This window comes from Sceloporus occidentalis, unplaced genomic scaffold (assembly GCF_023333645.1).
Source record: "Sceloporus occidentalis isolate IW3139 unplaced genomic scaffold, rSceOcc1.0.p SCAF_9, whole genome shotgun sequence".
NCBI lineage: Eukaryota > Metazoa > Chordata > Lepidosauria > Squamata > Phrynosomatidae > Sceloporus > Sceloporus occidentalis.
The window spans coordinates 1,467,769-1,494,827 of record NW_028316989.1 but is presented as its reverse complement, the minus strand read 5'-3'; the positions used below and the strand labels follow the sequence as shown (position 1 = coordinate 1,494,827).

At 41.5% G+C, this 27,059-nt stretch overlaps 1 protein-coding gene across 3 annotated transcripts in view; it reads right to left on the bottom strand.

Moving 5' to 3' along the window:
• LOC149306680 (solute carrier family 23 member 2) overlaps positions 1-27,059 on the bottom strand; it is a 54,378-nt gene that overhangs the window by 14,318 nt on the left and 13,001 nt on the right. For 2 of the 3 annotated variants that reach the window (XM_089539149.1, XM_089539150.1), the window contains 8 exons: positions 19,784-20,042; positions 17,762-17,860; positions 10,469-10,585; positions 9,985-10,142; positions 6,793-6,881; positions 3,302-3,372; positions 1,829-2,010; positions 311-431 (listed from right to left, as the gene is read on the bottom strand). In XM_089539149.1, coding sequence (XP_089395275.1) covers positions 311-431; positions 1,829-2,010; positions 3,302-3,372; positions 6,793-6,881; positions 9,985-10,142; positions 10,469-10,585; positions 17,762-17,860; positions 19,784-19,888 — 942 coding nt within the window. In that variant the 5' untranslated portion in view covers positions 19,889-20,042. Of the gene's footprint in view, positions 1-310; positions 432-1,828; positions 2,011-3,301; positions 3,373-6,792; positions 6,882-9,984; positions 10,143-10,468; positions 10,586-17,761; positions 17,861-19,783; positions 20,043-25,720; positions 25,770-27,059 lie in introns of those variants that run through there. The other variant, XM_089539151.1, reaches the window with a different exon arrangement.

The window sequence follows — 27,059 nt, the reverse complement described above, 5'->3', positions numbered from 1 at the left end:
GCCCCAGAAGTGAAGTTTTATCCATTTGATTTATATCCTGCCCGTCTTCATAAAGACCGCATTTTTTTAATAATCCCTGATGACAGCTTTGGTTTCTGCAATAAACACGAGGTTCATCAAGATTGCCTTAGGACTCTAAGGAAATACACTGCCTGAAAAGGCTGAAACTCTTTAGGACACAACTGTGAAGCAGTGCTATCCTGTTACTTTGTCGTCAGCAACCGTTTTGCGATATGGTTGGAGAAAAATCAATTACAGCCTCCTACAATTTCAAAGCTCAAGTAAACTGAGAACTCAAACCATTACTCACAGGAAACATTTTAAAGAGCTGCAACCGGTATGCAGTCCATCCTTTTTTGGATTTGTAGATGGGTAAAGGGAATTTGACGTTCCGGGCATACTGAGAAAACAGCAGCACTAGAAATATAGTTCTGAAGAGGGAGGGGAAAGTGAAAAATAGGTTAATCCATTCATCACTGGCTAACAGAACAAGTAAATGTGAGTCAAAATAAACACTTGTGATTCCTAGCAATTATCACAAAATCTTAAAGTTGGAAGCTACCTTACAAGCAATGCAGTCAACCTTCAAGGCAAACTCTGCAGTGCAAAATGCAGCCCCAGCACCCCTGACAGGAGACCATCCAGCCTCTGCATAAATAGCTCCAGTAAAGGAAACCCTACTGCCTCCCACATCGTCATTTCTACAGCTCAACTGCTATGGCTTTTCTTCTGATATTCTACTGGCATTTGCCCAGTAGAAACATCCCCATCATTTCCACCCTCAGCTGGAAATCCTGCCTTTTGCTGCAACAGAGAAGAAGTCTGCTCCACCTTCTCTTGCATGGCAGCCTTCCAATGTCCAGATCAAGAAAGGTCCCCCTATGTTCGGACCTCACCTGGAATCCTGTGTCCAATTCTGGGTTCCACAATTCAAGAAGGATTTTAACAAGCTAAAAAATGTCCAGGTGATCAAAAGTCTGGAAGCCAAGCTTTATGAGGAATGACTTAGGAAACTGGCTATGTTTAGCTTGTAAAATAGAATACTGCGAGGTGATATGATGGCTATTTTAAAAGATCTGAAAGGAAGTCATGTAGGAGCAAGCTTGTTTTCTGATGCTCCAGAGACTAGAACCAAATCAATGAGATTCCATCTAAACAATAGGAAGAACTTCTTTACTGTAAATATTCTTTAATAGTTCAATAGACTGCCTTGGAGCGTGGTGGACTTTGGAGGTCTTTAAACAGAGACTGGACAGCCACATTTCAGGAGTGCTGTAATTGTTTATCCCTTCATGGAAGGGGTTGGGTAGATGCCCGTTGCAGCCCCTTCCAACTCTATGATTCTTAACCAATCCATTTAAAATAATCTTGCCAAAAAGAACACAGGCAAAAAGGGCACAATGTTGTGTTTGGTCGCAGCGATGGGCAGGCATTCACACCAGTTCTCCCAAAACTACTTTAGCAAAGGAGGTCTGGCTAAGCCCCTCTCCTTTGACTCAGGGAGTTACACAAAGCAGAACCTTTTTGCACTGGCCTCAAGAAGTCATTCATCCAGATGTTGTTTATTTCTTACTCTTTCAGTTTTTACTCTTACTAATGTTTTTAGCAGTGTTAAGCATCTGGAAAGCAGCACACTCTTTAAAAAGAGGCACTTTAAAATCAGCGGAGGAGCCCTGCGGCATCACCATGTGGGCTACCCACTTGGGCTCGATTTAGGATACTAGATAAAGGGGATCAGAGGCAATGCTCTGCACTGCCTGGCCCTGGCAGCTAATCCAGGGAGAACTAAAAAGCATCAACACTGAAAGGAAAAGCAAGGCATACTTACAGCATGGCGATGCCCCAGTGTTTCCCCGCTCTCTCCCCCGCCGCCTGGAAGCCAGAGAGCCCAATGAGAGCCACAGTCGGCGTAATCGTCAGAGGCCCAATATATCTCAGGAGAGCTCCTGGCAGGCCCAAGAACCCAATTACCACTTCTATCAAAGATGACATGATAATAGCACCTTGGATCTGAACACAGAGAAAAAAGAAATATCTCAATTAGATTTTTTTTTAAAGCAAAAACAAAAAAGCTTTCATTTATGTATCTGTGCAGAGTTTGGAATGGGCCATGAACTGCAAGCCAAAGATTTCATTGACTAAGCAGAACTGGGCAATGGCATGTGTCATTCAACTGGGTGCTTATGCAGTAAGTTTTCCAGGTGAAAGAATATCTGAAGTTTAGAGGTACGTTCTATATGACACCGACAGAAGCCGGTTCAATAGAATGGTTATCAACGTCCTCCTCTTCCTCTTACTGCTTAAGCACGTTGCTCTGGTTTAAAACACACAACAGGGTCATTAGACTGGCCTGGCAGTTGTGTCAATAGCACATCACACTGTCATACAGGAAGACCTGGGTTCCAAGCTAACCTTTAAAGTTCTCAGATCGAACCGGCAGGGGCTGGTGGCGCCACGGAGGTGATGCTCTTAGCTCCTAGGGGCAGAGTGTATGATGCATTTGGTCACACGTGCTCTTTAGAAGCTGGCATAGAGCAGCGCAGTGGTCTCAGGAGACTGCCAGCCCCCCCTTGGCTGCAGGCCTCTTGGCAGGATGGAGCTATGGTTTGAAGATGGGGAAGAGAGAGGGGATGTTTTAAATTGAGGAACAACTGGCAGCCCAAAACAATGGGATGGGAGAAAAGTTCCATGACACACGTGTGAATTGGGGGGGGAGGTCTATACTAATGTTTCCCTCCCCTGTAGTGAGACAAGTGTCCTGGGTTCTTAAGGATAAAGGACATTGGCATCTAAAGACTAGGTATTAGAGGGGAAGGAGAAACTGAGCATGGGAAACAAATCATCTGGGGAAAGCTAGGCAGTGCTCCCAACTGTAGATGGCATTCTGAAACAAAAATACAATGACAACGTGCTGATTATTCTCTTGCAAAGCAGTTGGATGCCCAGTTGAGCAAGATAATCCAGTGGGGGTTTTTTTTTAAAAATTAATTAGTTATTTTAGCTATGAGTGTCGAGAAGCACTTGCATGTCACAAAATGGAGAATGCCAACTCCCTGCTATGACAGCATGCCTTCACCAACAGCGTAATACGCTTCCCTGGGTTTTTGTAGCTTTGCAGTGACAAAGGAACACACATGGAAGGTTAAAATCTGCATGGTGTGAACATGTAGACAAAGCCACTTTCAAAAAAGAAGCAAAGTAAGAGGGCAACCATTTTAACAATTCAGAGGTGGTGAGCCATCCAGATGAGGAGCATCCACTGAAGGAGAGGAAACAGCAGTGAATCCACTAAGCGAGTTACCTCTCGTATCCTTGGGTACCAGATATGTTCGGTATGCAGCAGCTCCGTTGTTCCATTTGTAACCGTTATGCCTTGGAAGGGGGGAAAAACCAACATTTTGCATAAATAATTCTCCCATTCCACCCTTCATCACTAAATTCCATGTAGAACAAGACAGGGACAAAAGAAGCAGCAAACCCAAAACTATGACACTGGATAATTTACTCAATGCAGGAGTAGGGGAAGTGCACCCCGAAGGTTGCTTTTATGGCCCCAAGGCCTTTCAAAACTCTTTGGCCCTCAAAAGCCCACAGAGGTAATTGTGACCTAGAAGTTTGATGGCATTGCAGAAAAGCTGTGTTTGGGTTTTTTTTTTGCAGGGGACTTCTTAAGGACCCTAGAGGACACTGCAGCCACCTAATCCCCAGGAGTTGACCTAAGGCAAACCTACCCTGGGCAATCTTTTCCTGAAAAAGAAAGAAGACCACAAAGCCACTTACAGTTGCTAGGAAGAAAGGCAGGGTGACGCCTGCACCCATGGGCATGCTCTGTTTGGAAGTGGCCAAAAGTTATGGTTGCTGGCTGTTGTTGGAAACGCTGGCCCAGGCAAAATGGATATTCGTATGGGCCCCTCTTGTAGCCAGGACTATTTCCCCCAGTATTTAACATTTTTACTCTGGGTGGTTTGAGTTAATTGTTCAGATTTTCAATGGACAGGTTTACCCACCCCAATATGGTATGATTTAATCTTTTAAATTCAACCCCACTCTTGCTTCTGGTTCACATTTTTCCTATTCCACACATATTATAGAAGCACATTTTTTTCTGTTAATGAAACAGGCTGTAAGCATTGCACTGATACTTTAATCCCTCCAGGGCTCAGCATTATTGTCACACAATATACCAGAGTGGCTAACTCCAAGCATTTACTTCGGACGACATCTACTTAAGGCTGGCATGTGCACGACTTCACAGGACCAATAATGTGACGTTTGCATATTATGTCTCCAACTGGGTTGCCTATTAATTTTCCTGGCTAGACAGCCACAGCAGTTCCTGTCTGATGCTGCATGAAGGTTAGAAGTGGTCAAGGAAGACAGAACAAGGGTTCTTCCAAGAAACAAAAAAGTCTATATTTATGATTCCGGAGTCATTTCCACATATCAGGGCATAGCCCCTTAGGCATGAAGGAATGGAATCAGACTGATCTATCTAGTCAGACTATTTGACCTAATGCACAGCAGTTAACACATAATAATACATGCTCAGTGTAATCTGTGCCTGTGAGAGTCTAGACTTCTATGCAAAAGGAACAAAATTGATTCTATAACCAGACATCATCCAGTTCCTGAAAGTACGTAAATTTTAATGTGGTTCACTCTGGCTCTGTAAAAAGTTCCTGCTCCCTTGCTATTAGATGGCTGGAGGAAAAGATATGGAGCACTGTGAAGTAACTAGGTAAAATATCACAAACGGCTGGGCATGAAGTTTAAGACTGGCAAGTCAACCAGGGAAATATTTATAACACACTCCCCACATATTTAATATTTTTGAATTGCAAAGTAGAAAAACTTTGGCCATGGCTACAAATATGTAAGGATGTTTGGAAATGTTGAGGTTTTTTAAAAGAGCATTTCCTGTCCAGCTGCATTTACTTAGCAAAAGAAAACCCCCAAAACCAGTCTTCTTGAATAAGATAAAAAGAATGTTGGTGCATTATTTCTTTCCAAGGTTTTGTATTTTTCAAAAGGGTTTCCAGCTACACTTGGGGAGGGAGGGGAGAAACCCACACATCTGATACTAATTCTTAAGATGCTGCCAAACTACTTCATCCAACCTGAGAAGATGGCTATATGTGTAAGACTGGACACGTACCAAAGTCCACATCTCAGTTTAACCCTGGGCTTAGGCAGCTGAAAGCAGCTGTATCATTATCTATTAGCCACTATCCTTCATTGTTTCTCCCTCTGCAAAATGAGGACAATACCGGCTTCTCTCAGAGAGCGGCTACTTGGAAGACAAGGTGTAAGAACCCTAATACACTTTGCATCTAATGATAAGCCTTCAGCTCAGGAATAGTTTCCATACAATCATCTTTGAAATCTAGTTGGGCTTTCCTGGGAACCAGATAGAGATTTTAATTCAAAGAATGCATCAAAGCAACTTGAGGCACGATGCCCTGAGTCATCAGGATTTGATCAATCTGCCTTCTTAAGCAACAGTTTGGGTCTTCCTCTCTTGTCATTCACAGATATCAATTAGTAGCAAAAGCACTTTTGCAATATTTTATACTCGCTTGCTCTAACAGATATCCTGGACATCACCATAATTATCTACCTGATTATCTATAACTGACCAAGTTACACTAACCTACACTTGTATTCAAGGTGTTGAGGCTAGCAAGTAACAATAGAAGCACTTTCTACTCTGCAAAACACCATGTAAACAACACAGAAACAATGGAAGACTGTCTTTCAGAAAAGAAACTTAGGGTCAAAGGATCTTTATGAATGTATATGTACTTAACGCTAAACAACGGTTTAGTCAAGTGTTGCAACAGTCAGATACAGCAAATGTCAGGCTTATCCACTCCCCACTCCTCTTCAAGCATGCCTTGCATTAAAAAGCTTTTGCTTCCATTATAGTCCAAATGTGACTTATCATGATGTCTGAAACAATGAGTACTGAAAACAAGCCACTGTGAACCCACAGTTTAGGTAGCTAGCCTGTCTTTACTAATCACAACTAAGATTATCCACAGTTTTAGGCTTTGAACATAATTCTAAATTGTGGTTAGTTTAAAAACCGAACTTCTCATGGTCGCACCAGAAGGGGCAGGGTACAGAGGGTCACAGCCCAAGACTTGCTGCAGCTTACCCTATAACGCCAAGCCAGAGTTGCAAAGGCCACTGTGGTTTATTCCAGTACATCTGTCAAAACAAATGTTGCCTAAAAATACCCAAGTGAAAATAACTTAAACAAGAACCCTGCTGGACCAGACTAATTGTTTGCCATTCTGTTTCCCACAGTGGGCAACCTGATGGGTTTGAGAAAGCAAGAAAAATTGGGACATGAAAAGACAGTCTTCTTCCACTACCGCTCCTCCAGCACTGCCTTTGAACCAAGGGACTTCATGCATCCCATCTCACAGCCAACAGCAGATGTTCGCTTTTTTATTCTGTAAAATTAAATCTTGTGATAGACTAGTCCAAAACAAAAATCAAAATCTGGGATTGAAATGAGTTGGCCAGTCTTCATATACTGAATTACCCCTTCTTAGCACCAGCATGAAGCCCGCCTCTTCCGGCATTCACTTACTAGCTACAGCCAAGTTTTGCTAGAGCCCAACACTGGACACATATTGGGCAGGATCTGCCCCTGAGTTATCCCAAAATCAGGTGAGGCTACAGAACTTTCCCCCAGATTTTCAAAATTCAACACAACCACTAATTGTTTTTAAAAAGAGAATTAGGATAACTTTCCCCTGTCCATTGAATAGGGTGTTTGCTCACCTGTGTTATTACATTTCCATTTGTCCAAGGAGAGAATAGCTCTGGCAGGAGCCAAGAATGCAAATGCACTGGCCTGGAACAAAGGTAACCTGGGGGAAGAAGAGGAGGGAGGGTGAGAAAACGGCTTACACTTTTTGCAACGACATCATGCTTTGCCTAAAAATCTTTCTAAGAGGTCGAAAAAAAGGGCCATCTTGGGTGTATTTGTATTTGATAAGATTACAAGAGATTTTAGGTAAAGAGAAATAACAAGGAAGAGATACACATCTCAGATTATCTACTAACTGAGGCAGTGACTCTGGACACACCATCCTCTCAATTATATTAACCCGTCAATAAAATAAGCCAGTGTGGTGTGGTGGTTTGAGTGTTGTTGGCCTAGGACTCTGAGAGGTCAGGGTTCGAATCCTCACTCAAGTCACACACTCTCAGCCTCAGAGGGAAGTTCGCCATAAGTTGGACATGACTTGAAGGCACACAACAACAACAAGCAACATCAGTAAAATGGAAATATTCTACTGGCCCATTTTTCTTGCATCAGATCAACAGATACATTCTTCAAATAATATTAATATAATGAGACAGGCAAGTAATGTTACTTTACTATGAACTGCTCTAAGAGCATGTTCCACTCTAAAAACCTCAGCTAGGCTCCATATATACACACTAAAGCACTTTGCTCTGCAAAATGTATTTAATGCATTTATATATTGCCTTCCCAAGCAGAAAGCTGTCCTAACTTCATATAGAATACAGGGCTAATAATAATAAAATGCAGGGCTAATTAGTATATTTGGCTTTCATGTGAAACAGAGAGCTGGAAAAATAAAGACTCAAGTATACAACAACTCATCTTTTCTCAAATTCCTCACATTCTGCTAATGTGCATCTGCATCGCTGCACATCATGAGATCATCTGGCTGGCAAAAGCAGTAATTAACATTTCAACACTTACTTCAGCTAGCTGAAATGCAAATTATTGTGCTCACACAGACATACTGTGAAAGAACACTAAGTCTTTAAAATTACAGTGGCAGTTCCTTCAAAGAGTTGATGCAATACAGAGCAACTTCAACTTTTACTTTGGTCCTTCCAGACTGTGAGAGTTCATCCTCCGGATCTTTAAGGTGCTGGTGCTTCAATCCTAGAATCCAAATGGATGCTAGGCTGCCAGAACCACTCCAGGTAACCAACAGTATTTTTGTAACAATGGAATTTGATGTTTGAAAGCACTGTAAAATTGATTTGAAGAAAAAGGGGAGGAAATACTATCACTGTGGATAGTTTCAGATGCAGTATTCCAATCTCTCAATCATGGTCAGCAGATCTGGTGCAGCGAGGACCTCTGCAATTCTTATTGCTCCCATTCCTGGTTTGCTTTTGCACCACTTATCATGCAAACACTGACGAGAATGGCAAAGTCTGAAAGGAGGTCTTAAAGTGAATTAGCAAATCTTAGTGTCTGGGTACTCCTAGTGAGCTGTAACCACACTTAGGGCTGGATTTTTGCAAGGAGAAACACAGAAGTCAGCACAATTTCATCTAGCTTTCTTTCTTTCTTTCTTTCTTTTTTATGGTGGCTTTTATGTGTGCATCTGGCACACTTTGACCTACTCCAGATTAGAGAAGAAACATTTTTAGGGTTTGGTTCATTTTAATGGCAGGGCAGGCCAGTTCAAAGAGGCAGAGGAACAAAGCATTAGCCAATCTGCAAGGAATAATAAATATGATCTTCTTTCCAGAAAACCAAGGAGAGTGGCCTACACCTTTGTATTTCAAGAAAGGAAAAGCAGAAGTATTCTTGGCAGGTAAAGAGAAAGTAAAGGACAAAAGTGCATTTTATAAAAGAGAAAAAACAGATAACAGATCACTTCGACTTTAATTCAGGAAACCTGGATAATTATTGCACAAGGCTCGGGGTTTTCCTTGGGAGGATTCTCTTCAACTGTCTTCACAATGTTATTTATACTGGCTTGAGTTCTTTATCCGACTGAGCTACTCTCCTCCACCCAATATTCTGTTTCATGGGTAAATATATTCTACTTTTGAGGAAAAGATTCCAACATTTATAATTACTGGAATAACTGGAACTGACACAAGTTTAATACAACAATTTCTCCACTTTGTTTCTCATTCTTGTTCCACGCAGGAAGAGTATGGATATAGAACATTGCTCACCATACTTTGGATCTTGAATAAAGATGAAAATCAATTTTTAAATTTAAAAAAAGCTAGTCAAGTACAGAATAATACTTATTAGGTCGAAACCTCAATTTTCTGAATGCTCAAAAGATACTAAAAACCCTGTTGCCAAGAGAAGGCCGGTCACCAATAATGAACTGGCCACAATAACACAATGAGAGTATGTAAGAGCTGTGACCTGTATCAATGAAGGGACCACCCACCCAAGCAAATCCCCAAGGTTCAAGGTATTCAAAATCATTCTGTGCTTAAAATATAATTCTTGAACATGAGGAAGGTGGAGAGAGTTAAACATATATTTCAGAAAGGCACAATCACAAGATAATTCATATTATCTGCCCATAATATAAAGACCAGAATCCTGTCTTTCACCTATGCAAGTGCAACTCAAGATTATAAGCTCATATGCCTTGTTTGGGACAGGGCACTTGGGGCTTTTTACTAGACCCTTGTATTGCACCCTTATCAGCAGCTGCCAACCCTTGTGGGTCCATTGCTATCATGATAAAATGGCTAGGAAGAAGTAGGAAGGGGGACAAACCTTGTTCGGAAAGGGGCTGCAAAAAAACAAATCCAAACAGACTTCTAAATGGATGTCTGCTGCTTGGATTATTATTATTATTATTATTATTATTATTATTATTATTATTATTATTAACCTTTATTTATAAAGTGCTGTAAATTTACACAGCGCTGTACATACAATATATACTTATAAATATATACTGTTGGCATTTGGGAAGCTTTTCTTCCTTCTTCTCTGGCTTTACTCTTTATAGTACATATAGCAATGCTTCCCCCAATCCAGAGTTACCCAGATGTGTTGCACTATAACTCTCAATGATGACTGAAGATTTGGGGAATACTTGTACAATATGTGGAAAGCATCAAGAAGAAAAATCAGATATGACAAGTAGCTTGGGGGGTAATGCTAAATAGTAAGCATACTACTAGATAGGCAGCTTACTAAATAGTAAGCATTAAACTCACCTGCATCCAAAGGTTGTTTGTAACAAAGTTGTGATTCCAACACAGAAGAATATGGTCCCAATCAGCTGGCTGGTAGCCCACTGGTCAAACCCAACGCACATGGCATCTGCTAGCAAGAAGGGCACGGCTATAGTCCCACTGAAACAGGTCAAGTAGTGCTGCAAGTACAAAGACGTGGTCTATTAGCAATCAGTATATATTGTTACCTTGAGTTTGTTTCTGTCATTTCAAGGAGCCCAAGAGCATATATTTAAGTTTAATGTATTGTAATTACCAATTAAATCTGATTTAGGGAGCAAATGCCTTTCTATATGCCATAGCTCTTACTAAAACCTTATGCAGCTTTCAATTTAAATGATCCAAAATGATCATTTCCAAGTTCCTGAAAATACACATCAAAGGAGAAGCCTTTGAATTTTAATTACTATTCACCAAGAGTAATCTGAAAGCCGAAATATTTTGTCACAGTATGCTTTAACTGTACCTGTAACCCCAAAAATATGCAGAGGTACCAGGGGGGAACATCTTCAATTGTGTAGATCATGTCGTTCCTTTGTGTGTCTGAACTTCCACTGCTATCTAGTGTCTCTGCCAGAGAACTCTGTCAAAAACAAAATTGGAGTGAATTAAATCAAGAATCACTCAAAATAACAAACGGGGGTACCAAATTCAGCACGATCCACCATGGGTTTACCTGAACACCCTCCATGACAGCTGTGTCCTGTTTTGAAGGAAAGAAAGGTCAAAAAGGAAAACGTTTTACTTTCAGCTTCTCTACCTATGCAAGGAAAATGCACAGCCTCCCTCTTTCATATAACCAACCTCCAGCCCTGGAAGATAAATGAGACATTATTCCCTTCTTGTGATATAACCACTGTACATTCTGCCAAAATGAAGATTAGGATGACCTATTCATTTGCACGAAGTGGGGAGGATCACCAAACCACCCACCAGTCAATAATGGGTATGGAAAAAAAAGTAGCTAAACTTGTATAAGAGATCCAGATTTCACAATTCACTATTATGCTCCTACACTGGAAACTGAGTATGTTCCCCCCCCCCCAACGTACACAACTGAATGAGATTCAAATCAGGGCTATATGAGAATCCAGGCAAGGCACAATGAGATGCAAAGTCTGCCCATGCACACTATAGGCAGAGCGAATGTGATAGCACTATCTAGACCTCACTGGCATTTGAAAGCACTGTACAAAAACTGCCAAAGGTTGAAACACAGATAAATGAAAGGCAGGAGGGGGCCTCAGTGAAACAGTGCAGCCTTTGAACACACCTAAATTCAATCCCTTGCCTATCCAAGCAGAATGGAGAACTACTCCTTCCTGTATGAGTCCCTGAAGAACCGGTGTCATATCAGTAGCATAGAGCAGTGTTTCTTAAAAGCAGAGGACTGGCAGATCTCCCCACTCCAAAGTGCCAGGGCCTGGTACCGCATTTGGAAATGTGCCATGGACTGATAGCCAAGGGCTCATGGACCAGCACCAGTTCATGGACCAACCATCGGAATAGCACTGGTGCAGACAAAACTAAGATAGCTGGCTGACACTTTACAAGACCTAGTAACAATTTACAAAGCCAAAGTCAACACTGTCTTGAGTCTATTGAAGTTTAGGTGTCTATAGGATTTACATGAAGCAAATGTGAAAGATCAGCAACTAAATATCTGTCTTTGTATCTACCACAACAGTGACTGTGTTCCTTCGAGTTCATGAGGCATCTCCAATTCAATGCTTTGTTCTTCTTATTCCAATGGATGCCAGATAAGGAAGGGTAAATAAAAGAGTACGCAATCACTACATCTGTAGTAAAACACTGGTGCATCACTTGTTTACTGTGAGCAATGTGGATAGTAGTACAGTCACCTTTTGGAGAGGGAATGGGAGAAAGACAAAAGGCAGTGAAGCCAGGGAGGTGATAAATAGTTGTTAACAGCTGCCAAGTCAGCTTTGCCTTATGGTTAACCCCAGGAATGAGAGCCCACTTGGGCTGCACCCGCTCTGTAGAAATAAACCCATCTGACACCGCTTTAACTGCCATGGTTCAATGATATGGAATTTTGGGAAGTGTACTGAGCCGTGGCAGTTAAAGCGATGTCAAACCGGATTACGTCTGCAGTACAAATGTAGCCCAAGAGATCCTGTTATGAACAGCCCTACTCAGATCTTCCAGACTCAGAGCAGCTATGGCTTTCTTCATTAAGTCCATTTTAAAGTCATGCATCTTTTTTGCTTCTCCTACTGCCTCCCATTTTAACAAGGATTATCATCTTTTTGAATTAATCAGGTCATCCCATAATGTGGGCCAAGTCTGACAGTCTCCGTTTGCCCATTTTGGCTTCTAGGGAGAGTCCTGGCTTAATCTGCAAGGTCATTTTGGCAGTCCACCGCATCCACAGAAGTGATATACTCATGTATAAATTAGGATTTCAACCTCGTATTGCAGGATGGAGTCAAGAGAACTAAACTGGGATATGTCTCCACTGAGGTAGTTTTATATCTTTGTTAATAAGCAGCCAACTTGAATCACCTAAGCATTAAAGCTGTACGAAAGCAAAAACACCATTTAACACTTTTTATTGGCAGCAGTCCATAAAAAGGACAAATTTAATTTACCAGTCTCGAACCTTGTAGAAAGAAGGACTTATATAACTTCCGTTCCGATTAATCCATACTTAGCGTCAGGCTGAATATCCTGCTCTCGAACAAGACAATTTCCTGAGACCCAAAGGCACACATCTGACACATTTTCTAAATGTGCCACATCACCTCACATTCTCAATGCGCCAGTGCTGTGCTTCATATCACAGAGGATAATGAAAGTCGAACAACACAGCTATTTCCCAACCCAGCACCGATTTAATAGCAGTGTACTGTACACCCTGGGCATGTTACGTTTTGTAAAATGGAATAGAGAAAGTAAAGTTGTGCATACAGTGGATCCTTGTTATACGCTGGGGTTTGGTTCCAAGATCCCCCGTGTATAACAAAATCCGTGTATGCTCAAGTCCCATTAAGTATAATGACATAGCAAAATGGTGTCCCTAATAAAAAATGGAACATCAAGGTAAATTTATACTTTTTTGGAACATTTTCAAACCGTGTATGCTTAAATCCGTGTATAAAAAATCTGTGTATAAGAAGGGCCAACTGTATTTATATTTGCTGTAGTAGGAATACTCATGCAAGTGCTCCATACAGCTGTGGTCCTTTCAGCCACAGCACCTCACAACTTATCCTTGCGCACCAGCATGGCTCCTACATGGGTCTGCCTGGGACCAAGACTTTTGGAGGAGGCCCTTCTCATAGTCCCACCACATTCCTAGGCTTGTTTGGGAGGAATAAGAAAGAGAACCTTTCTTGTGGCTGTTCCCTGGCTTTGGAAACCCTGTCCAGGGAGGCTAAGACAGCTCTCATCTCACTGTCCTTCCACTGGAAAGTGAACCATTTTCTGTTCTGAAGGGCTTTTTGGGTTGCAAATGGGCCTTTAATGATGTGCTGTTTTGTTGATTTTTATCAAAGGGCCCGAACAGACAGGCCAAAATAAAGCTGCTTCGGGTCACTTTGGTGGTATGCTGCTTAAATAACACATGTGTCTTAAGAGGCCAGAAGCTGCACCAAAACTGCACTCCAGCCCTTAGGACTGGAGCATGGCTTTGGCGTGGCTTCCGACCTCTTGAGAAGCACGCATCATTTAAACAGCATACCTCCAAAGTGACCCGAAGCAGCTTTATTTTGGCCTGTATGTTTGGGCCCAAAGTGAAGTTTGAAATAGTTTTAATTCTTGTTGTTCTGGGGGGGGTTTAAAACTGGTGTCAACTCTACCTTACAGCAACCCTGCCCTCCTAAAGTTTTCTAAGCAAAATGTAAATATAATATATAAGAGAGTCAGATTTAAATATAATGACAACCTACTACCGCCAATGCCAGTGGAACTGCATGAACCCTGGCTCCCCCAAACTGTTCTCTATGCGTTAAGTGGGATGCAGGCAATCGTCATGACTCTGTAGAAAACAGCTCATAATACGAATGATAAGAATGAACATTTTGGGAAGCTCTGTTCTCCCTTTACATGAAAGGATGCACCAGATTATTTCTGTGCCCCATCTTTGCAGGGAGAGAGGCCCCTTTCCTCCCTATGCCAGGACACAATCCTCAAAAGCAAAGAGGGGTTGCAGAAGTCTAGCTCTTCAGATTTCTTTCCCCATAGCATCCCCTCTCTGCTTCTCACCACGAAGATGAACCGAGGTGTGGCTGAATGAGGACTTTCTTGAGTGGGAAGCCACAGCTGCTAGAAGCTGTCCCAACTTGCTGAGAAGTGAAGCAGCAAAGCAGAACCGAGGGCTGAGTGATGGTTAACAGGACAGGGCTGTGCAAATACTTCATTCAAAAGAAACACTTATCTTAAAAATCTGCAGTAACTCGTGAGCATGCAGCATGTGTTTAAAGGCTACAGCCTTTCAGGTGTGGGCGAGGGGAGAGAACATACAGTATTAAGATAGAGGAGTGTCATGCTAGTAAAGATTCTTTCTTTGAATGTTTAGCTTGGCTCATCCCAAAGCCTCGGGACACAAATGGACCAAAGCTGCCAAATTCAGATTACAGAAGTAAAACAATCCTCCAAGAACACGGCCTCCATAATTCTTATTATATAAGAATGGCGATAAAGGCAATGTAAATAGAGTGTCTTATGAAGCCTTTCCGAGGCGTATTTTATTTCAGCGGTTTATTATCAGTACTTTAGGACCTGGGAATCTTATGGGGAGTAAAAGAATAGGAACAAGTGGGATGCAGCCCCACACCTCAGTTTAAAGACCCATGAGGGAGGGAGGCAAGAGAAGCAAAAGGCCATAAGAAAAATGCAGTCAGCACTATTAGCCAATTCAGTGTGAAGGCATGTACAGAGCCTTTGCAATCTGCTCCTTTAAGGACTGCCCAGGCTGGAACAAGGCAAGTCAAAGAACTCACCCTCAAAAACAGATGCCTCCTTAGCAATCTTGGAATATCACTATATGAGGAGTGTGGCCATATCAGGGATCTTTTGGGGGTGAAGACATGGGCAGTGACAGAGATTTTCGGAAATACATAGTCCCCTACTACTCTACATCAGTGGAAGGTATCGGATCTCGTGGGCTTAAATTAAACTGGCAAACCAGTCTAAAATAAAAACATATCACATCAATTCTGCATGCTGTATAAATCATGAGAAGCAGTAGGAATTCAGTATTTGTTTAGGGAAAAAATGTCTTTTGAAATGTTATATTTAAATAAGTTCACGTGGAACTTATGTTACTGGAATACTTGTGTCAATTTATACAGTTCAAACTCTCCTTAGGGTAGGCAGAAAACTGTTAAGATATTAATTCCAGCCTGCTTAAAAATACTTGGATTCTTGTACTTCCTAGGCAAACTCTCCTGGAAGTAGTTAACTACAACTTTGATTAGTATTGCATCCATTCCCAGCTGTCCAGTCTAAACTGTACTGTAATAATTCATTATGTTACCAGCGAAGTTTATGAAAACAATTCATTTCCAAAACAGGAAAAATATTTAACACACACACACACAAATACAGCAGTGGAAAATCTCCCCCCCCCCATCACATAACCAGGACCAAGGTGCCCCACTGACATTAAACAGACAGAGATGACACAATACTGGACTGGAAAGTGCAAGACCGATGTAAGGAAAAATGACATAAGTCACTATGATCCTATGGAGAAAAGGGTGGATGTCTTTGTCTTCACTCTTAGAGGTAGCAGCCCTACCCACAAGCCCCATGAATTAAGAGAGTGAAGACCCAAGGGGGAAAAATAGTACATTAGACAGATTATAAAGTCAAAATACATCTTGGAATCCAGAGCCCAGTGACCCAGTTGTATAACTTCATCCTATTAGTTAAGCATGCTGCAGCCACTTAATCCCCTTATGATTGCTACCATCTACAATCTTGGAAGTAATCTAGGTGGTCCGGGGCTGGCAGTGTTTGGCAAACTCCCTGGCTGCCAAAATTAATCTCTGAAACAAAGGTGGTATTAGGAACAGAAATGCTCAGGCGTTTCGCCTCCATGAATAAGCTTAGTGTTTACAGCTAGACTCTGGCAGGGGGGGAAAAGGGATTTTGTGCAAGAAGACAACTGCTGATACTGTGAGGCTGAGTATCAAAGTGTTTACTTTGGCATTCAATTGTGTAAAAGGCAGCATAATCCTGAAATCTATTGGGAAATTATTATGGCTCAAAACATAAAAAACTTCATTTTTTTTTTAAAGAACTACTTCTGGGGATTCATTTCACATCAAACATCCCTCTAATTTAACATGCAATGCTCTTCTAAACTACAGGCTGAGTATCCCTTGACCAAAAGGCTTGGAACCAGAAGTGTTCCATGTTCAGGTTTTGAAATCTGTATTTGCATATACATAATGAGACACAATGAGGCTTCAGAAAGACTGAGGATTTGTGAAATGGCAGGAAGTGTGTACTCCTGCCATTACACAGACCCTCGTGTCTCTCTCCAGCCTCACAAACGCATATGGTACTTGTATTGTAGCTCAAAAAGCTTTGGATTTTGGAGAACTATGGATTTCAGAATTCTGGATATGTGTACAATATACACAGAAAAGGTGAAATGTAATCTGTCATATAACCTAAGATGAGGGTGGCAAGTTGACACTTTTCTGAATGCTGCAGATCTTGTGGGAATCCTGATCATCACACTCCTCACTTTAAAGACTGTGTGATTCTTTTTTGCAAGGGGAAGTTTGAAATTGTGATAGCAAAAGGAAATGCTAAAGACACAAGTTCATTTAAAAAAAAGTTCTATGAAATAAAACCTGCTATCTACTTCTCAACTCAGCAAAATCCCAACATGGCAATGTAAACTCAGCACATTTATGGGAAAACTACACAAGCAGCAGAATTCATTCTATAAGCAAAATATAGGGGAGAGGTATAGACAGCTTTTACTACAACCGAGACATGGCCATAGAGCCTTAACCAAAGGCATGAATGTCAGGAATCAAAGGCAAAACCCAGTGGAAATACCAAAATGGAGGAAGGAGAAGAGACAGAGAGAACAAGAGGCAACAGCTTTGCTGGCATTGTTTGTTAGAGGACATTGTTGAGGATTGCTTATAAAGGTTATCAAAGTAATGATTAGTGAATTGCAAAGGGCATTCCTTGATAAGTCTTGCCTTGAGCATCGACGGATGTTGTTGATGTGATAAGACAGTATTATTCCTAGATGTTTAATGGCCGTTTTAATAACCCATCTATCACAGAATAGCAAGAGACAAGAAACAAGCCTGTGTGAGTCAGTTTTTGTGTTCATCACAAACAGCCCTCAACAATGCTGTTCCATATGTTCTCTTTCCAAGTGGCTGATCCAGCTACCTTGGATCCCTTCTTTGGAGAAAAGTGGGTAACAATCAATCAATCAATCAATCAATCAATCAATGGTAGCAGTCCCCCAGCACTTTCCATCTTCCCAATAACTATTTTACTTGCCATAAACCAGAAAATAAGGGGTAGAATAAAGGACTGCATCTTCACTTCTCTTACAGCTCTGCTCATCTCAGTTCTTCATTCTTACTCCTCATCTCCAGAGACTACAAGAATTCATCCAATCTTCTTGACAGTCTCAGAAAAGTCCCCTCCAACAAAAACCAACTTGCTAGCAGGGGACTGTCTTAGATCCTCACTGATATTCACACCTCTGGCGATGGAGTACCCATTTTTAATTTACTCCAGAACGCTAAAGTACCTTTTCTGCAATTCCATTTTCTGTAGTATAGATTGCCATCAGCTCTGTGTCTTCCGTATCTTGATCACCGGTTGATGTTGCGCCACCATTTATTACAACCTAAGAAAACAAAAAGGAATGTGTACAGTTCCTAGAGTATTAAACTAATAACCGCTTGGGCAAGCATTTAAATTATATTCTCTGCAAGGAGCACAGCAACATTATTAAGTCGTGAATTATTTTATGAGAAACAAATATAATTCTTGAATAGCTGGCAAACTGGAAGATACACAAAAGATAATTCTGACACTGAAACCAGGTCTTGCTGATACGTAAAGGCCTATATGAGCATTCATATCTATACATGCTCATATACATAAAGAGGCAGGATACATAAGGAGATTTCTCTGCTGCAGATGTCTCCACTATTTGCAACATATAAATACAAGGAGGGGAGAGATATCATATCGGCAACATTGGGGAGTTAGGGTTAGGGGCTGTCCAGTACATCCCTAAATACACGTGAGTGGCAATGTGGCTATATGAACAAGGCTCAATTGTGCAAATCATGATAGCATTTTTTAAAGAAAAAACCCCATAATCTCTGGAGAACAGAGAGAAAGGTATGCACGAAAGGGTTTGGAGGCTACATGAGGCTTGCAGACCATACCCTGCCCACCCAGCATCATTACAGCACCTTTCAAATGGAGAAGAAGAATTTGTTTTTAAAAAGCACTTTTCCAGGAAAAGCATTTCATATTATTTGTAGGCACAGCTGTGAATTTATCAGCTGCAATAAAGCAGCTTCATGAGAAAGAGGTGTCTTCCCCAGAAGAGCTCAGAGACAAACTAGAGTGTTAAGGAGAAGGAGAGAAGCATAACATGACTATGCTAACCCAAACCTAGCATTTAGAAGCAGGCTAACATGACTGTAGTGTAGAAGGTTGTGGTTCTACTTAGAAGCAGGCCAATATCAAGCCATCCTCTTAAGCCCAAATCAAGAGCTTCTGCTGGATCAAACCAAAATATATCTAGGTTGGGATCCTTTTACCACAGCAGCCACCCAGCTGCCCCTTGGGAAGCCAGCAAGCAAGAAATTGATGCAATGGCCACTTATTATTCATGTTTCCCAGAAGATGGTATTCTGAGGCATACTGACTATGATACTGCAGGTAATATACAGCCATCATGCCTTGTTCGCAATGACTAGTAGTCATCACCTTATCCGCCATGAATTTGTCTAATCCCTCTGTAAAGGTGTTCATGTATCTCTACCATATTATACTTTCCTTGCCCCCTTTTTTCCCCCTAAGATAGACTACTACTACACATAATTTTTCCTTACCAGGGAATTGTTCCAGCCTTTTCATCACCTTGGTTGCATTTTTCCTCACCTTACTTAACTCTATATTATATTCCATGAGGGGTAGTGAGCCAAACTCAAATGATGTACAGTGCTTTAAAGCCATCTTATGTCATCACACAATAGTTTAAAACCACCACTCTATCTAGTAATGGCACTTGGTGAGATAAGAACCTGTTCACTTGAGCAATCCAATCTCTTTTTCTGAACAAAGGGAGTAATTCATAAGAGGAATTATGAGCATCATTTCTCTTGAACTCCGCTCTGTACTGAAAATACATCTAGCACTTTCTTTCAATAGACTTAATTTAACAAGACAGCTTTCACAATAAACCTCTTCCCCAGAACTGAGTAACAGCAAAGCGTACAAAGGAAGCAAAATCCAGACAGTGTTTGTGACATCAGAGGAAGCATATGGCAGGTCATTATCAACTCATGCCATTTCAAAGTTCCACCACATTAAAATGCACATACTTGACAATAACGGCGCGAACTGGGCCTCCAATTTTACTATGGGCCACTCCTTGGAGAACTGGTTCCCAGATATACCTGGCTAAATAATACAACACCACTTGTAAGTGCCAGTTAGTAATGCTGGAGCAGACATTTTAGGTCATCAAAACGGACCCCACAAATAATCCAGAAAACTAATTTAACTTTTTAAAGAGCCTTGAACTTACTGGCAATGTAAAGAAAGTAGAATGCTTGGATTCATCCTCATATTTTCCCTCGGTTGGACTTCCAGCTTCTACGGATTTAGAAGTGGTGTTCTTGCCAATCCCCATTGTTTCCGGGATGTTGAGGAAATTGACGTGGTCACGAAGTTATCAGGGCAGGAGATCAGTTTTCCCTAAAAATGATAGCACCTCAGAAGTCAGAAGAACTTCGCAGGCATTCACTGTGGAGCATTAGGTCCAATAAAGAACACTCCGATGGTGTCTGAAAAGGAAGAAATAAAGACCAGTCTGCAATATAATCCCACAAAAGATCCATAAGTACTTCATGGAGAGTCAAAGTTATGGCAAGTTCATTACCACAGAATTTCATCCAAAATTTCCCAACAGGAAACACCCTCAACAGCTGGAAACTCCCCCAAAAAACCCCATTTTGAAGGTAGTCACAGAAATCTGAAATGTTTTTATTCAGCCATATTTCACCCATTTTTCCCATGACAATTTGGGCATAACTGCTTAGTCTTAACTCCCTTCTAAAAATAAACTTAAGTGCTGAAATGAACACATTCTCCTCTGTTTGCCCTCACTTCCACCTTCTTCCTCTATTGCTTTCTCCTATGGAATTTAGAATCGATGAAGAAAACTACAGATCATATGGTTGAAGCCCAAAGACATGAAATAACATATACATGTCAACTTAAAATTAGTCTCACTCATGCCATGGAACAAATCAAATATAGGCAGCAGAGAATATTTCAGGTGAATAAAAAATTACAGCTGTGTAGAAAGGCACCAGGTCCTGTCTGATCTTGGAAGCTAGGCACCGTCAGTCCTGGTTAGTTCAGATGGGAGATCGCCAACAATCCCAAGCGCTGTAGGCTATATTTCAGAGGAAGGAATGGGCAAAACCACCTCTGAGGATTCCTTGCCTAAGAAAACCCTATCCAATTTGTGGGATTGCCATAAGTCGACAGGTGACTTGAAAGAACATGCACATAGATCTTGCCTTCTGGAAATGAACAAGGTTGACTCAATTCCCACACAAAGTAGCTATGCAAGCCCAGGTCTGAGCAATTATAATATACAAACTAGCCCCAGTGGCTAAGCAGCATTCCATTATTTGTTTTATATGCAGCTGTTACACTTGGGCATAGACTTCAAGTTTGCACAGTTGTTCTTCTTCAGACAGCTTCAACCCTGTAATTATAGCATGCCCTTTAAAGGGCTACCACTTGCAAAACACCCAGAGCTGTTGGCATCTCTTGATATGGTCTCTTACTTCTTGTTCCTACTTGACTAGTTACGATCTTTATGCAATAACGGCTCCAATGCCCACAAAGGTTAGAGTGCCAAGGCACAGACAGCCCCACTTTCAATGAACTCAAAATGAGGTTAATATTGCACTCCCTGGGCTCCTTAGTAAGATATGAAAAAGTATTCCTCAGAAAGGAGAGGGCTACTAAGGTGCTTGTCCCTTGGTTTGTAAATGCAGCTGGCCCTCCATGTTTGCAATTTTGACTTTTGCAGATATGATTATTCACAGATTTGAGTAATGTGTTATCTCTAGGAATCTGTAAGCCCTCCAGCCCTACTCTGCCAGAGGCTGACCATAAAATCACAATGGAAGACCAAGAGAAAACACTTCTCTAGGCATTGATAGGGTCTCCAGCATGATTCTATGGTCAGCTTCTGCCAGATGTTGACCACAGAGTTGCGCCAGAGGATCTGGAGATTCCTAGAGAGGTGTTCTCTTAGGTAAAAAGGACAGTGGTTTTTTATTCATGGGGGTTCTGCAGCCCTAACCTCAGTGAATGTGGAGGGCCCACTTTATCATTCCCCCTCCAAAGACAGTAAGGTTATAACTAATTGTCTCTTTTCCTTCTTATATGTTACAGCAACTCTGTGTACAGGTTTTTGCTACCCCTTGAAGTGAGGCGTACCAAGGCAGTGCCAATGCCAGCCTCCTTTGCCTCCAGAGCATGGCAGACAGCCAGCAACTGAACTCGGCTGCTTAACCCTGAAATCCTATCAACAGACACCTGCAGGTTGAAAGGAGCTAACAAAAGCAGGTCTGGAGCCCAGGGAAAAAAGCATATGATAAATCACGAAGCCATAAATAGCAATAAGGAAATGCTTTATTCCAAAGGCACGCTAAAGAGGATTTATTCTAAAAAGGCAATCAAGAGTCTAAAACCGATGTTCACTGGCATGAACTCAAAAGCTAAGTCGGTGGCATTTCCAACTAAATTCTTGAGGTAAGAGGCAGTGAATGGCCATTGAGAAACCACCATGAGAAATAAGCCCTTGGATAATCTCATGAAAAATCCCAACAAAATAAGGAGTGTTTTCTCTGTTCTCTCAAAAGCTTGCCTGGGAAGAATGATTAAAGAGCCATTTGAAAGTAGAAACAGCAAAGGAGACAACAGCCAAGAAATACTTCAACAAGAGAGGGATGGGCCATACAATCTGAGATGCAAAATTTCCACAGAACCTGATGTGTAAAAACAGAGCATCCACTTTTTCTCTCTGCTAGTTCTCCAAAGCATCAAGCAGGCACAATGCAGTCAGTTGCACAGAAAGACCTGAGAAAAAGAAACCCAGCTCTCAAATTGTAATGCTCCCATACTTTTTTCTGGCTTCCCCCAGATGTGCGCATTTCTACAAATGCAGCACACCAGCAGGTCAATGAACTTCCAGCTCTTGACACTTGACCAAGGCTGCACCGGGAATCCAAGATAAGATTACTTTTCAAACGCTTGTCTGGCTATCGTGTCTATGGATATCTATGGACTGCACTCATCTTAGTGGCTTAAAAGTTGTGACAGCCTGTCATAGAGGGACAGTAAAATTTGCCAAGCTTAACAGGATCCTAACACAATCCATCCTTACAAGATTACAGCTTCTATCTTTCCCTTCTGCTTTTCATGACAGCAGAAGGTCTAGTTAGCAGACATACACTTCCAGCTAACTAGAGAAGCTCCAGAACTATATTTCAATAATCTGAAAGAAGAAACACTGATAAGGAAAGTAGAGTCCTTAGGACTCTGAAACACCTTCTTAGAGAGAGTCAATAGAGAAAGGGAGTGGGCTGGGACTAAACTGGTTACCAACAGTGACTACTGAAACAAGAGAAAGGCAAGAAGAAACTTGCGCTGATCATCAAAAGCGGTTTAGCTTGGCCAGCAGACCAGGAACATTTAGAAAGTCATTCACAGACTGTCCTGATTAGCAAAACAAGAAGGCTTTTGAGTATTCTAAACAAGTGAAGCAGATAATGAGAGGACTCTGGCAAAGGCTGGATTAGCCAGGATGGTGAGATGGCAGAGCCACTGCTTCCCAGAGCCTCCGTTCTGCGCAAAAGGCAACGCCTGGCTCATTACAGAACATTAGCTCTTGAGTGTCTTTTTTAGCACCAGCCAGGTCCGTAACACCAAGAGAGTCTGGTTTTCTTCTAGCAGGAGAGACACACATAGAGATGCTTCCATGAAACCTGGGAGCATCACCGATTAAGCCCAGCTGTTGGCCATACAGCCCTAGTCTTCTTCGCTGGAAAATTCCACGCACAGAAGACTGGAGTCAAAACGCATGGAAGCTGAAACACAGAAAGTATTTTTAGCAGCACAGACTGTCAATGAAACCAGCTGAAAAGCCAGTTCAAACACTCTTTTCATAACAAGGAAATGCACTTGGGCAATAGGAAGGACCAGCTTAAGGGGCCAGGAGGTCAAGCGAAATGGAAGGGGGTTGTGAATCGATTACTGTATTTGTAAAGCTTTCTGGATGATTCTTTATTTTAAAAGGGGGTACATGAAACACAAAAAGGGGGATATGATCCCCTACGTTTGGATGTGTCAGGAGTGATGTAACAAGGCCAGGACCAAAGGCAAAGCTTCACTGGAGAAGCAACACAAGCCTCCGCTTCCCTCAGACTGGTGCTGCCTATAAAGAGAGATAATGTGAAGTGAGCCTAGGATTCAAAAGGCTGCAAGGATGCATCTCTGGTTCATCTGAGTTCATCTGTCAAGGCATCAAGAAAGGGAATACCAGTGACAAGGAAGCAAAGGACTGGGTCTCCTGCTGAAGGTGTGTTCATTCACTATCACTCTCTCGGCATCTTCCCTTCCAGCGTTTGAGAAGAAACACCTGAAGGATTGCAAACACAAGTCTCACAACTCTCCACTATCAATTTTACACAGAGACATTACAATACAGTCTTGACATATTATGTGCAATTCCAGATGCTCCCTTGCTGAGGACACTGTCTGACCTAAGATTAATATTGCCCAAGCTGGACTATGGAAATTTATGAAGGCTCAGTCCCTGAACAAGATCCAAGAGCCATCTTCAAGTGTAACTTGGGACCAACCAAGTCAAGTCATGCTTGTTTTGAAAGCTGCTGTTTCCACAGTTTCAGTGAAGTTACTTTTCTTTTTTAAGGCTTCCCATCACACTATTCCATGCTCTTTTCAACAAATGTTCATGACATAAGTAGACTGAGGAGTGTCTAGCTACAACCAGAGCCTAGGTAGTACATCTATCCTGGGTTGCCCTTTAACTCTATCAACTATACATTTATTTATATATTAGCAGTATGAATATCCCACCTTTCTAGTTCAAAAACAGAGCAACTTAAAATACAACAAAGTAAATTTCTGAAGTACAAAACTGGAAGATAATCCCTATGATTTCTTGTGGCTCTATTTAAAAAGGAGAGAAACAAACAGCAGGAGAAAAATATTACCTGACCAATAGACCAAAGTTTAAACCAAACACTGTCAACATGCGATCAAAAATGTGAATATCCTGACAGAGTGGATAGCCTGAAAAAGCCTTCTTATGTTGTTTCTATTAACTACATGTCTTGATAGGAGGCAGGTACAGAAATACTTGGGGTCCCTTATGGGATGATAAAAAGGCTACCCCAAAATATTTAGCTGACAGAATGCCATAAAGCCAGTATATCTATAGCAGTCAAATGCCTCTCAGAAACCTCTTAGGTGAGATGTCCCCTGCTCCAGCCTTAGCAAAAGGCCGTCCCTTTCCAGACATGCAAAAACGGCTATTTCCAACGCATCGCAATGCAGTGTGTGTACACACAATTACTTCACAGTGCCAACAGTTTAAACATCCTCCGATCAAATGGTTTGAAAAAGAATCTGCTTGAGCAATTTCCTACTTTTCTTTGTAAACCTCTTGGCAGCGTTGGCAGAGAGGGCTTTGCTCATCCTCAACCTGCATCCTTCTTTCAGTTTGTTTGCATGGATCACAAAAGGTAAACTGATGATGACAAATCTATGGTTTATTTCTTTTAAAGGCAGCTACTGTACCTGATCATAGGCATCACAATTGGCCACTCGGTTGTAAGACTTGGTTTTACAACTGGTGCCGTCTCAAGAAACCTAAGAGTTTATGACCCTCCTTCTATAGAGAACATTGCAGAGAAACCTAAGGTCAATGTAGTTTAAAAATGTATTGTTCTTTTAGTGTTAACATTTCCCCCATATATTCAAAATGATTTTTTTCTCCCAGATCTCATTTATTATCCTATCTGTATCCAACAGTGACACCTTGCACTCTTAACTTAGCAACGCCAATTGAGTATCTTACAAAGGGTGTTCATTTCATGTACTTTAACCATTTCTAAGCCTCAATCGGTATTATTTTATCTCTATTAAAGACAGAAAAAGAGTGAGCATGAAGTTTCCCTAACATCGCACAGCAAATGAAGTGATAGTGTTCTCAACAATAGTGAAGAAAAACCTAAGCTATCCAAATTCAATCATATGCGGAGTGACAATTATTTCCAAGATCAACATTTGTAAATAACCTCATCTGAAAGATCGAAGGCTCAGCTTAGCATGTCATCTGCATATAGACTAGAGTCAGTATGTCACTAGCTGAATTTTCCATTCATTTGCAACTTCATTCTGTTATTTACCTTACCTCAAGAAACCGGCACAAAAACCAGAAGCCTATGCAAAACGCTTTCGTTTCTTTCCTTGCTAGCGGCTGGTTGAAGTAGAGCTTATTCTATGACAACAGAGTCGTAATGAAGGATTTTATATTCAAGACATTGTATAACTGTACTTTGTCCAATCAGAGGAAGTGTTTTTATATTACACAACTACTAAAAAAATACCAAGGCAAACCACATGGTCACAAGGTGCCTCTCACATAACTACAATGCCTCTGACATAACTACAAAACCCCAAGTAAATACTGCAGTGACCACAATAACGCTCAGTTCCTTGTTAGCAAATGCTATTGGTTTACTAAAATCACGGATTGTTCTAGGCATCCTGAGCAACTTTACGTACTACAGAAACCTGGGAAGGATTAAACCAAGTCCTTCAACATGGAGGTGTCCAAACTTGAAGAGCTCCCACCCCACTGGAAAATACCTCTGTTCCTTCAATTGATCAGGGTAGCTGTTGAAACCATAGGTCACCCTAAGGCTTGAGATCAACTGGGGATCTCTGGCATGGATTCCCAGCTCTTCAATTAGCTGCACTACAACTAAACCTAAATTCTTCTGCTGAATAGGAAAACCAGGGATGGGGGGTAATAAGGAGTGGGAGGACTGAGCTCTATTCACTTTTGGTCATCAAAACTATTCATGGACGGAGAGTTATCTTATAATTCTGGGGTGTGTCCAGAGCAAAGACAGCTATTCTGTATTTTACTCAACAGATTTTTTTTTTTTTGGTCCTGGTAAGAAATGGAGAAAAACAGAATAATTACAAATGGGAGGAGGTATCAGATGGAAGAGAGCCAGCATGGAGTAGAGGTCTGAGCGTTGGACTTTGACTCTGGAGACCAGGATTTGATTCCCTGCTTGGTCATGAATCCCACTTAGTGACCCTGAGCAAGTCACACTCTCTCAGCCTCCTCGGGGGAAGGCAATGGCAGACCTCCTCTGAACAAATCTTGCCAAGAAAAACCCCTTAGGTTCGCCATAAGTCAGAAACAACTTGAAGGCACACAACAGCAGCTGATGGAACCCCAAAAATTCTGTGAATGAGGAGGGCAACTGTAGGAAAAAAGCTTTTTTGGGTAGCACTTATAAGGTAGAGGCTCTCAGGGTTCAAGGGAAAAACAAACTAGGTCTTGCAAGCTTTGAGACTGACCTTCTCTGTCGAAGGCGGCAATAATGGAAAAGGAGCACTAACCTTTGTAGGCGACTCAGTGTTCATCTCGGTATGGTAACAGAATGAGACAGCTCAGTTTTATTTGAGCATCCACAGATTTTAATTGAGGGTTTTCGTTGTTGTTTTTTTAATCA